The sequence below is a fragment of the Bubalus bubalis genome, chromosome 18 (genome assembly GCF_019923935.1).
Source record: "Bubalus bubalis isolate 160015118507 breed Murrah chromosome 18, NDDB_SH_1, whole genome shotgun sequence".
Taxonomy (NCBI): Eukaryota; Metazoa; Chordata; class Mammalia; order Artiodactyla; family Bovidae; genus Bubalus; species Bubalus bubalis.
The window spans coordinates 10,296,350-10,309,248 of NC_059174.1; the positions used below are offsets into that span (position 1 = coordinate 10,296,350).

Genomic DNA, 12,899 nt, shown 5'->3' on the forward strand with positions numbered 1-12,899 from the left:
CCTCTCACACTCCTAACAGGGGAGGCAGATAATGAAGTGAAGTAATGAAATGATTTTGGGATGAGGCAGGTGCATTAAAGCCAAAAAGACTAAAAGCCAAAGCCACACAAAAATGAAAGAGAACCTCATGGAGATGCAGTGACTGGTGGAGGTGTGGGAACAGTCTTGAATATCTGGCTGGCAGGTTATTCTGCTCTGACATTTAAGGTGGAGCTGACCTTTAAGTTGAGGCCTGATAAATGGCAGGGGCCAGCCGTGGGAAGAGTCGAGAGAAGAGCAGACGTATATCTGATAGGTGCTCTTGGCTATAAACCCCAGAAAATTCAGCTGCACAAACTGCAAGGAAACGGTGTTGTCTTATGGCAAGGGATCTGAGGTGAGGGGCCAGTGGGGCTAGTTAATTCAAGATGGGATCAAGGACCTGGTCCTTTTATTTCTTTACTCTGCCATCCTCAGCTTGCTGGCTTCATTCTTATACTGGATTCCCTCATGGCCCCAGGATGGCTGCCACAGCTCTAGACATCACAACCAGACATGATAAAGATGAAAAAGTCCAACAGAAGAGGCCATGTGTGTCTGTAAAGAATGAGAAAACCTTTCTCTTGAGCCCCTGCCAAATACCACTCCTGTCTCTTAGGCCAGTGTTGTAGGTCATACCTGTGTCTATGTCAGCCATGGGCAGGGGATGGGATCACCCTGATTGTCTCAGCCTGTCAGGACCCACCCCCCGGAGCACTCTGCTGTGGGGAGAAAGGCAGGTACCTGGATAACTGCAGTCTGTTAACAAGGAAGAGGAGAGTGTCTGCTCCGCCATTCAAGATCCACAAAGACCTTGAGACTGGAAAGAGCTGGGTGTATTCAAGGGGGTGTGTGGCAGGAGGTAGGGTGTCTGGGTCTAACTCCCAGGTTCTTGGAGAGGGTTTGGAGCAGGAGGAAGTTGTGATCTGATTTTGTGCTTTAAGAACTCTCTGGCTGCTACAGGAAGGAGGCCCAGGGAGGGGCACAGGTCCCGCCGGGGGGCTTCTGCCATGTTGGGTAAGGAGCAGCATGTTGCGGGTTCCAGTGGGAGCCCATACACAGAAGCATGCCTATGTCTAACAGCAAACAGCCATGAAGAGCGGTCCCAGGCCTGGGGGTGGGTTGCTCCCTGGCTTCTCGGACACTTAGGTGCTCCTCCTGGCTTTAACAAGGTTCTGCTGTCCCTGAGGTCAGAGCTGGGCTCTGCACACCAGAGCGCTGTGTTCTCCGAGGACAGAAGCACCGCCAGCTGCCAGCTTTGTTAAGGAACCACTTCTCGAGACCTGCAGAGGCTTCTAGAGGCTGTGTGGCCCCGCCTTGTTTCCAAGCAGGGTGAACAGTAGTCACCCCACTTTTCAAATGAAGCCCAAGTTCTCCCAGGAGACAAGCTCTTTCCCAAGAGTCTTTTAGGACATGTGAATTTAAAAAATAATAAAACCTTTAAAGCACAAGCGTTTGTCCACATCGGACAGAGAAAATGTATTTCTGTAACCTTTGCTCAAGTTTATCAAAATGCCTAAAATTGAGATGTCAACGTGGATGCGTTTGCTTTTTCCTGTTTAAAATGCAGCATAAGAGAAGGAAAGCTCCAGCACCTGCTAGCTCGAGACCTGGTACCTGGAGACATTGTGTCTCTCTCCATCGGAGACCGCGTCCCTGCTGACATCCGTCTCACAGAGGTGAGGGGCCCAGACCCCGGTCCAGGGGCCGTGCAGACACTTGGCTTCTCGGAGGCAGGCACTCTCTCCTTCTTGCACACACATGTACACAGACATAGGCGTGTGTGCACACAAGCAGAAAGTTAGCAAGCAAGCTAATTTTAAGCACAAAGCTCCTCTGATGGCATTTCATAAATTATGTATTCTCATGTAAGTATAAGCCTAACATGTTTTGGTTATATGATTTTCTAGCTTGTAGCCTACTGCAGTAGAGAGGAATTTTATAGCTGAGGAATGGTTTTATAGCTGAGGAATGAGGGATAAGTTGCTTCTAGAAACAACCATACTGATGGCAGACAGAAGCACTGTCAGACTGCTTAATCTCAAGGATGAGAACAACTAGTCCAGCCGTAAAAAGGAGCACAAGCCTTTGTTAAGAGCGCAGTTTGGGACGTCGGGTGTGGGGCTCCGTCCCCAACCTTTGCGGGTCTCAGGGTGTCATGACCTCACAGAACATTCCCTGAGGCTCTCAAAGATGATCCTGAATCCTCAAGAAAAGGAAGAAAAAAAAAAAAAGGTGAAGTCAGGTTCAGAGAGATCCGTTGATGGGAGTAACCTATTTTATGATCCCTGCCAAGAAGGTTTAAGGATTGTTCAAAGCTTTTAGTGATAAAGGATTAAGCCCCAGTTATCGGCCTGATTTATTTATTTAAGGAGGATGTGTTCTCTGGGTCAATAGCAGGCTGTTGGAAGGGTGGCCTGGAGAGAGGTGGGGAGTGGAGGGAGACAAAAGAGACTGGGAGCCAACCTCCGGGGTGTTCTCTGGGTCAATAGCAAGCTGTTGGAAGGGTGGCCTGGAGAGAGGTGGGGAGTGGAGGGAGACAAAAGAGACTGGGAGCCAACCTCCGGGACCTGCGTTTATAGCACCCTGAGCTTGTCTTTGGAGGTGAGGCGGGGGCCAGAGGGCACCCAGGCTTTCCATCTCCTCTGACCCTGTTTTCAGATCCCCAGGCAGGGCACAGCAAGTGTACCCCACACCAGGGTGAATTCCTCTCCGTCTGCTTCTCCCTACACGAGCATCCGGCCTCCGAGTCCAGGGCATGTGGTTCCCAGTAGAGGAGCCGCTATCCAGTGGCCAAGCCCCACCTGCAGAGAAAGCTGGGGAAACCAGTCTGACACTGTCCATGCCTCCCTAGGGATAGGCTCTGCCCTGCAATGTGGAGGAGTCCCCAGTTACAGGGGCGGGGTGTCCACATACTGGGCAGCTGATAAACAGGACGCACGTATACTATGGACGCTACAGGGAGGCAGAGCGGTGAAGTGATTAGTGCCCGGGGGCTGGCCATTAGCCAAGTCCTATCCTTCAGAAGCTGTGTGACCTTGAGCAAGTAGCTTAACCTCTCTGTGCCTCAGCTTCCTCATCTGTCAGAGGGATTAATGTTCATTCCCAACTCGAGGGGTTCTGATGATGCCGAACTGAGCTAAGACCATCAGCCTGCTTGTGCAGCCCCCCGAGGTGGGGACAAAGTCCCGAATATCAGCCATTGATTTAACTGTTTATCATTACCAAGCTTGACAACAGTTCCTTGAAAGAATTTTTTAAACCCCAAATAACTCCCCTCCTACTTCAACTGGTTTTCTTCCTGCCCTGCATCTATCAGATTAAATGGTATCTGGTCGTTGCCAGCACAAGGACTTTTTCAAGGCTACCAGCCGCCAACACTCTGCAGATTTTCTCTCTGGTCCTTTTGCAGATCAGTAGCTTTGTTTACTCATAGTACAGTTTTTTTTTTTTTTTAATAATTTTATTTATTTGGTTGTGCTGGGTCTTCCTTGCTGCATGTGGGCGTTCTCTGGTTGCGGCGAGCAGGGACTGCTCTCCAGTTTCAGTGTAAAGGGCTTCTCATTGCAGCGGCTTCTCTTGTTGCGGAAGTTCTCTTGAGCTCTAAAGCGTCCGGACTTCAGGAATTGACGCACGTGGGCTCAGGAGTTGCAGCTCCCGGGCTCGAGAGCACAGGCTCAGTAGTTGCGGCACAGGGGCTTCGTTGCTCTGAGGCATCGAAGCAGCCCCCTGCAATGTCCAAGGGTCAACCGTGTGTAACAATCAGATCGGCGCTAGCCACTGTGTAAAAACCACCTTGCTTCATCTGCAGTGACCTTAAGAGGACAGTGCTCTCCTTTTACAATGAGGACACAGAAGCCTGGAGGGCTGAGCTCACACAGTCAGTGGGGCAGAGGGGACTTGAACCTGGGCCGCCTGGCTCCGGAGCCCAGACTCCAGGCCCTGTGTCGATGCAAACAATCGCTAAAAAGAATGGAGCACATGGGCCAAACCGAGGACTGTAGCCCAGGAGACAGGCTCGCCATAGCCCAGACAGACTGCTCCGGAGAAGCATGGTTTTCAGCGCTGTTTGTATCCTGTCACAACAAAGAAAAAGAAATTCCATCAAACATGGCAGGGGTACATCCCTTCAAGGTCGCCAGAAGGACAGATTAGGACGTACGCAGTAAGAGGCATGACCTTGACATCTGGGAAGAGAGCCTTCTCTCGGAAGGAGTCCTGGCTTAGAGGCGCTCACCCCTATCTTCGGGGTGAGCGCTCTTTGCTTCCGGGTAATGCGTCCTTTTCTTTGATGATGAGAGCAGGTGTCCCATGTACGGTGCGCACAGGCTGTGCTGGCGATCGTAAAATCCATGCCAAGTCATAAACGCCAGACTGGCTTCCCCAGCCTCCACCACCGCTTTCCCGACAGCCAGCTCTCCGGACTTTCTTCCTGGCTCTCTGGCTCTCCCTCCAGGTTTCCTCAGTGTATCGAGTGTCTAGAGCTGCTGAACAAATTATTACATACTTAGGGGCATAAACAACACAAGTGTATTATCTTGCAGTCTGGAGGTCAGACTCAGTTTCACTGGGTGGAAATCAAGGCGTTGGCAGGACTGTATTCCCCGTTCCCAAGCTTCAAGGGAAAATTGGTTCCCTTGCATTTTTTAGCTTCCAGGGTTGCCCACATTTCTTGCCTCGTACCCCTGAATCGCTCCAACCACTGCTTCTGTCTTCGTATGTCCTTCTCTCAGACACTGCTCTGATTCCCCTCTCTCATAAGGACCCTTTTTAAAATCTGTTGATCTCTTTTTTCTTTTTTTAATTAATTTATTTGGCTGCCCCAGGTCTTAGTTGTGGCATGAGGAATCTTTCAGCTGTGCCATGTGGGATCTAGTTTACTAACCAGGGATCGGCCCTGGGGCCCCTGCATTGGGATCATGGAGTCCTGACCTCTGGACCAGGAGGGAAGTCCCTGTAATGACATTTAGGGTCCCCCAGGATCATCCAAGCTAATCTCCCCATGGCAAACCCATCCGTTTAATCACACCCGCACAGTCTCTTTTGCTGCTAAGACAACACTTTCACAAATTCCAAGGATTAGGACTTGGGTGTCTTCAGGGATTGGATGGGAGGGGGCTACTATTCAACCCACCACCCTCAAAGCCCTCCTCTAAGCCTCTCCTTCCCTGCCTGCCTGAGGGCACCCCTCCCAAATCCCCATCAGTCAGTCAACAGATATTTCCTGGGCACTGCTGCATGCCAGGACCTGTGCTGTGCTGAGGAGGCAGTGAGAACAGACGAGACCTCTGCTTTTATAGCCTGGAGTGATAGACCACATCTACCACAGGGGAGCTTGTGGGAAAAGCCCAGGGGATTCTGGACTTCCCAAATAGGATGGACTTGACTGGCCCACTGCAGTCACAGAGGGCTTCCTGGAAGCAGTGCCTTTTGAGCCATTCTGGAATGGATGTGAATCAGCTGTTCTAGGCAGAGGAGACCCAAGCTGTGTGCTCAGCCCTGACTTGGAAGCCAGATGCATTGCACCTTTCAGCTGCCCGCAGCGCATCTTCACACAGGAGGGCCGTTCCTGCCATCTGGAACCTACTTCCCACCAGCAGGACTTAGCTGTTCTCATTCCTGAGGCCTCAGCCCCAACCCGTCCCCTCCCCACTGGCCTCCCTGATCCCTCTCCTGAGGCGTCACCTCCCCTCCCTCCCCCCACCCTGGATTTGGGCTGTTCACTCCAGTGTCACTTTGCTTTCCTGTTTATTGCTCAGTTCAGTTCAGTCGCTCAGTCGTGTCCGACTCTTTGCTACCCCATGGACTGCAGCACGCCAGGCCTCCGTGTCCATCGCCAACTCCCAGAGTGCACTCAAACTCATGTCCGTTGAGTCAGTGATGCCCTCCAACCATCTCATCCTCTGTCGTCCCCTTCTCCTCCTGCCTTCAATCTTTCCCAGCATCAGGGTCTTTTCAAATGAGTCAGCTCTTCACATCAGGTGGCCAAAGTATTGGAGTTTCAGCTTCAACATCAGTCCTTCCAATGAACATTCAGGACTGATTTCCTTCAGGATGGACTGGTTGGATCTCCTTGCAGTCCAAGGGACTCTCAAGAGTCTTCTCCAACACCATAGTTCAAAAGCATCAATTCTTCGGCACTCAGCTTTCTTTATTTATAGTCCAAATCTCACATCCATACATGACTACTGGAAAAACTATAGCCTTGACTAGACAGACTTTTGTTGGCAAAGGTCCCTCCACAAAGGCAGGGAGTTTGTCTGTCTTGGTCACTACTGGATTCCCAGGGCCCAGAAGAAGTCCTGGCCCTTGGCAAGAGACAGATGGACAGATAGCCACCTCCATTCCAGCATATCCAAACCCACACCCACCTCCCTGCCTGCATCCTCACCCCTTCCCAGTCCCCTAACCCCCATTGTTCCTGTTTTTCCGGCCAGCTGTCTTCAAGGGAGGCATCTTTGTCTCATCTCTCTCTCCTTTCCTCTTTTTAAGAAAAAAACAGACTCTATTTCTTAAAGCCTTTTCCTTTTTTTGACCATGCCATGCAGCTTATGGAATCTTAGTTCCCCGACCATCACCATGACCCATCCCTGCTGATGCTGACCTTGATCAGCTGGCTGAGGTCTGTTTTCTTACATTTTAATGTGTCACCAATTAATAGGGTGCAGATGACACCACCCTTATGGCAGAAAGTGAAGAAGAACTGAAGAGCATCTTGATGAAAGTGAAAGAGGAGAGTGAAAAAGTTGGCTTAAAACTCAGCATTCAGAAAACTAAGATCATGGCATCTGGTCCCATCACTTTATGGCAAATAGATGGGGAAACAGTGAGAGACTTCATTTTTGGGGGCTCCAACATCACTGCAGATGGTGACTGCAGCCATGAAATTAAAAGACACTTACTCCTTGGAAGGGAAGTTATGACCAACCTAGACAGCATATTAAAAAGCAGAGACATGACTTTGCCAACAAAGGTCCATCTAGTCAAAGCTATGGTTTTTCCAGTAGTCATGTATTGATGTGAGAGTTGGACTATAAGGAAAGCTGAGTACTGAAGAATTGATGCTTTTGAACTGTGGTGCTGGAGAAGACTCTTGAGAGTCCCTTGGACTGCAAGGAGATCCAACCAGTCCATCCTGAAGGAAATCAGCCCTGAATATTCATTGGAGGGACTGATGCTGAAGCTGAAACTCCAATACTTTGGCCACCTGATGCGAAGAGCTAACTCATTGGAAAAGACCCTGATGCTGGCAAAGATTGAAGGCAGGAGGAGAAGGGGACGACAGAGGATGAGATGGTTGGGTGGCATCACTGACTCAATGGACATGAGTTTGAGTAAACTCCAGGAGTTGGTGATGGACAGGGAGGCCTGGCGTGCTGCAGTCCATGGGGTCGCAAAGAGTCAGACACGACTGAGCAACTGAACTGCACTAATTAGCAGTGGTTCTTTCTGTGAAAGATCCTCATGTGTGGCGACCACTGCTGTCACTCCAGCTGGAAAGGGCCTCCATCTTTTCAACCCAACAGGCCCACAGAGGGTCCTCCTCTGAGGCTCTGTGTTCATGGGGCTCATCCTGCCATAGGACGAAGCTGCAGTGACCCCACAGCATGTGGATCAAGATTAAGCTCTACCCTCTGACTGTTCACAGTCTAGCCTGCCCATCGCCCCGCCCCAGACCCTATGAGAGAATGGATGCCTGAGCTAAGAGAATGCAGCAGAATCCATCTCTGACATGACCTAGGCTGTGGGGCCTTGGGCAAGTTTCCGAAGCTCTCAGAGCCTCAGTTTTCTCATCTGTAGAGTGGGGATCAGAGCAGCATCTTTTCCATGGCATAGTCGTGAATGTTTCATGAGAAAAATACACTCAGCAACTGTGTGTTAGCATACTATCAATGATAGTAATTATTCTCTTAGTTTCTCTTGGACTCTAATTTAGCATCATCCCATTTAGCACTGAATCACCCTCCATTTGTTTCAAGAATTTGATTTCCAAAGTTCTTGAAAAAAGAGCCTGACTTAAAAGTCTTGTTGACTCGGCCAGTTGAAAAACTGGGTGGGCAGGTTATATTCTAATTGGTCTTTCTTTAAACAGCAAAACCCACTTAAAATAAGCAAATTATGTGAGCCTCAGTGTGTCTGAAGGGGTTAGTGTTGGGACAAGAGGAGATGTAGTGACCTTCTAGCCCACTGTCTCCCAACACTTGCCCCGCAGGGTGGTCCACACACTGCAGCCCCCATGTGGAGAGTGTCAGCACCCCTTTGCATAGTAAAGCCCCTGAGAAGTCTTGCAGTAAAGAGGACCATTCACTGGGTTTACCCCCATATTCCTCAAACTGGTTTTCACCATGGAACCCACTTTTCAAAGAGCAGCAATTAACTTCCTGTGAAGGAGGGTTCCCCAAGACACAAGTGGGAAAATGATGTTCTAACTCGTGACTCATCCATCTTATACCTGGAAAAACTAAAGCTCCCCAAATCACAAATATGTGGATGTGATTTTTGTTAACATAAGAAGTCTCTAATCCTCGTGGGTCCACTAGGGAAGCAGAATGGAAGCACAGGGGGCTCTTGGACCTGCAGTCAGCCTTCACATAGTCTGGTACAAGTGTAAAGACTAGAATTAAAAACAGAAAAGAGCGACTTCCCAGGCAGTCCAGTGGTTAAGACTCTGCCTTCCAATGCAGGGCGTGCAGGTTCAGTCCCTGGACAGAGCACGAAGATCCCACATGCTGCCGGTTATGGCCAAAGATTAAAAAACAGAACAAAACACCCAGGACAAATTAACCTGTCTGCTTAGTTCCACTTGCTGCCAGTTTGCTCCGTCTTCTTGCTGTCTGGCGCTCCCGTCCACGTGTACTCCCTCACTGAGAGCCTTACTGTGCCTCACTTGGCCTGTATTTCTTGGACTGTAGGCTTCCCCTCCTGATGGGACTGGCCTGTCTTCTAATGTCTAATATCATTTTGCACATTTCCCCATGTCTGTCCTTCTCTGCTCCAGACTTTTCATGGCTCCTCATTCTTTACAAGGTTATATCCCAATCTCTTAACCGATGCTAAACACAACTAGGTTCCAGCCACACCTCCCACACGTCCTCTGCTCCAGTCATGCTGGTCCCCACACGGGTCCCCATGTAGACCAAACCTTCTGTCTCTTTGCTCGTGCCCTCTCGTAGTGATGGCTTCCCTGGTGGCTCAGCTGGCAAAGAATCCACCTGCAATGTGGGAGACCTGGGTTTGATCCCTGGGTTGGGAAGATGATCTGGAAAAGGAAAAGGCCACCCACTCCAGTATTCTGGCCTGGAGAATACAGTCCATGCGGTCGCAAAGAGTCGCACACGACTGAGCGACTTTCACTTTCTCGTGTTGATGGAGTTGAGGCCCTGTGAGAGCAGGGCCAACTCTTCCCCGTCCAGCAAACCCCTGCACTGGCTTCAGCACCTGGGATAGTGCCCACCTCTGTCCACGCCTGAGAACCTGTCCCCAGAGAGGATGGCCCGGTCCCACTGCTCAGTGTGCTGGGCTTCTGTCCTTTCAGTCTGTGGCTGGGCTGCTGGGGGAAGAGGGGTCTTTATTTACCTCCCCCCATCTCTTCCATTGCTTTGATCAAACTCATTATCACCAAGTCCACCTACCAGCAATTCTCCAACTCATCTTCTTTTCCCTCCTGAAAGACCTGTCTGATTCTCTTACCAGTGTTTGCTGAGCCCTCAAGGCCTGTTTCATGTCCTAGACCCTCCAAGAAACTCTGCAGCTCATCCTCCCCCACCACCACTTCACACTCCTGTTTCCTGAACCTTCTGAGGCAGAATAGATTCGATTAGGGCGTCAGGTTGTTCTAACTATGCCTCTCACATTCAGGCAATGGCAGGATTCTCTTTCACTGCTGACTTACCATTTTATTACAGTGTAACTTCAATGGAACAAACATAAAGTTAGATACAAAATCTATGTGCTTCAAATTAAGTAAGTTACAACTTATTCTAATTATTATCATGTCCAATTAGACCACATTTACTAGAAATGGAATCTCTGTTTTCCATGGTTACTGTTGTTCAGTTGCTAAATTGTGTCTGACTCTTTGCAGTCCCACGGACGCAGCATGCCAGGTAGGGTGACGATATACAGCCTTGACATACTCCTTTCCCAGTTTTGAACCACAGAGGTGTGGTAGTTTCTGCTGCCTGGGACCTGTGGGGTCAACATCTGGTGGTTCTGGATGACTCACTTTCCGCATTTCTTCTTTCGTGTGGGTTAGGAGCTCCCCTTGAGCTCATATGACTTTGCTCCGATGTCCTGGAGATAAAACATGAAGATCAGTTAGTAGTTGTGTTTGTGGCGGTAGGTTGAGGTGGGTACATGGGCTTGAAGAGGCAGGGGTTTATTCCTATTTCATGTGATGAGAGCCTGGAGGTGGAGCCAACAGGGTGGCTTCCCCATGGAAGAAAGGCCCTGGGTTTCTCCAGCCCTCCTCTCTGCCCTCTTGGGCCATGGCATCCTGTTAGTGCCTGTAAAATGGCTTGTGGAGCTCCAGCCATGAACACAATGACCCAAGCAGAGAGAGAGAAAGGTGAAGGGGGCCAGGAGGACCTGTCAGCTCAGCCGCTTTCAAAGATCTTCACAAAGACCATTGTCCAGAGGGTGGAGACACTGTGAGCTGCCAGGGAAGCTGGGAAACAGGGCTAAGGGGGTGGGATGGGGGTCATCATCAGGCCCAACGCCACGGGGTTCTGTTAGGAACTTGGAGGGTTAGACGGATATTACTTGGCAAGTGGTGGCTCCTGTCATTCTTGCAGACTGGGGTTCCCTGGAAGTGTGCACATTTTTATAGATTGGTATTGAATGGTAAAACTTGGGAGTATAGAGAACTCACAGACTTCTGTTTGAGAAAGGCCGGTCTAACTGTTCTTTTGGGAGTTTGCAGGAAGATAACTTCTTTTAGTTGCTCTTTTTTTGCTTCACTGAGAAGCCCCTTAGGGGTAGAGTATACCCTAGATACCTTGCACATCCTTGGTGGTACCTGGCATGGTTCTGGCCATGGAAGACTCACCTCCTGAGTGATACCTGCTGGGCCTGTGGTCACTTCTGCAAGACCTTCATAGTTAAGAATGCAGTCTCTGGAGCCACTGTGTTGGTTCAAACCTCTGCTCTGCCGCTAATGAGCTGATTAGAGCAGATTTCTTAATCAGCCCATGCCTCAGTTTCCCCAAATGGAAAGTGGATAAGGGACTTCCCTGATGGTCCAGTGGCTAAGACTCTGTGCTCCCAATACAGGGTTCGATCCCTGGTCAGGGAACTAGATGCCACATGCCACAGCTAAAAGTTCACGTGCTGTGGCTAAAAGGTCCTCCCCACCACAAAGAAGATCGAAAATCCCCCATGCAGCAACTAAGCCGGGTGCGGCCTAATTAATTAACTAATTAATTAAATATTTTTTAAAATATTATAAAGTGGATAAAATAATAGTGTCTTTCACGGAGGGTGTGAGGATTAAGCAATAAGCCTTGTGAAGTGCTCTGTGCTGGACCTGGTGCATAGTAGGTGTTCTGGAAATGTCACCCTGGAAACATCAGGAAGTGTGTGTATCTGTGACTGCATGTGTGTTTCAGGTGTTGACATGACCTTAGGCTATCATCAAGTAACCCGGCTCAGTGCTACTCAAATCACACGGATTGTGTGGGAACCCCAGGGTGGGCAGGATGTGGGAGTTAGGGGAAAGATAGGATGATCCGAAAGGGATATTCTAATTCAACCAAAAAAACTAAGTTTTTTTAAAAAGTTTTATTAAAATTGAAAAGGGTGTTAAAACAGGATTTGAGATTGCTGTGTTTTCTGAAAGGGGTCCCATATGCAAAGCTTTTCTGATTCCTGGAGGCACCAGAGGCCGCGCTGTGATACTTGTTTCCTGATTTCAGCACGCTCTTGTGTGCTGTCGACCAGTGACATTAAGGTGTTAGACACTATCCTGGGCTTTGAAAACCAGCTCACAGGTTGGGGGGCTGGTGCTACGCCTTCTCTCTTTGCTCCTTCCCAGGTCACAGACCTCCTGGTGGACGAGTCCAGTTTCACGGGAGAAGCCGAGCCAAGCAGTAAGACAGACACCCCGCTGACAGGCGAGGGTGACCTCACGACCCTGAGCAACATCGTCTTCATGGGGACCCTGGTGCAGTGCGGGAAGGGCCAGGTGAGCCCCGGGGCCTTGGCGTCCCTCGCCTGTGGGCCTTCAGCCTCAGACCTCACACCCCTCTCTCCTGGACGCAGGGTGTCGTGATCGGAACAGGAGAAAAGTCTCAGTTCGGAGAAGTGTTTAAGATGATGCAGGCTGAAGAGGTAAGGGACTGGGGGCTTTGGGTTTCTTTCTTTTTTAGATTATTTGTTTATTCATAGCTGCACTGGGTGTTCATTGCTGTGTGTAGGCTTTCTCTAGTTGCGGCGAGCGGCAGCTACTCGCTCGTTGCGGTGCTCAGGCTTCTCATTGCAGTTGGTGTTGTGGAGCACGGGCTCTAGGGCCCCCGGGGTTCAGTAGTTGTGGCACATGGGCCTGTTGCCTCGCTGCATGTGGGATCCTCCTGGATCAGGGATCGAACCTGTGTCCCCCATACTGGCAGGCGGATTCTCAACCATTGGACCAGCAGGGAAGCCCTGGGTTTCTTGTAAGGTGGGGTTTGAGATGATTCTCAGCTGGTGACACCTGCCCCGCCTACTCCTTAGGAACAAGGATGATATGGTTAATGTGAGTACACTTTTAAAAACTTTTTACTTTGAAATGCTCATTAGGATTTTTGTCAAGATATGACTTACGGTGATATGCACAGATCTGAAATGTAGCAGTCTGTGGATTTCTATATATGTGTCCCTGTATAATCATCACTCAGCTTAAGATA

At 49.7% G+C, this 12,899-nt stretch overlaps 1 protein-coding gene across 3 annotated transcripts in view; it reads left to right on the forward strand.

The window, feature by feature from the left end:
• ATP2C2 (ATPase secretory pathway Ca2+ transporting 2) overlaps positions 1-12,899 on the forward strand; it is a 76,279-nt gene that overhangs the window by 30,966 nt on the left and 32,414 nt on the right. For all 3 annotated transcript variants that reach the window (XM_044932215.2, XM_044932214.2, XM_006045715.4), the window contains 3 exons: positions 1,589-1,697; positions 12,050-12,199; positions 12,277-12,345. In XM_044932215.2, coding sequence (XP_044788150.2) covers positions 1,589-1,697; positions 12,050-12,199; positions 12,277-12,345 — 328 coding nt within the window. The remainder of the gene's footprint in view (positions 1-1,588; positions 1,698-12,049; positions 12,200-12,276; positions 12,346-12,899) is intronic.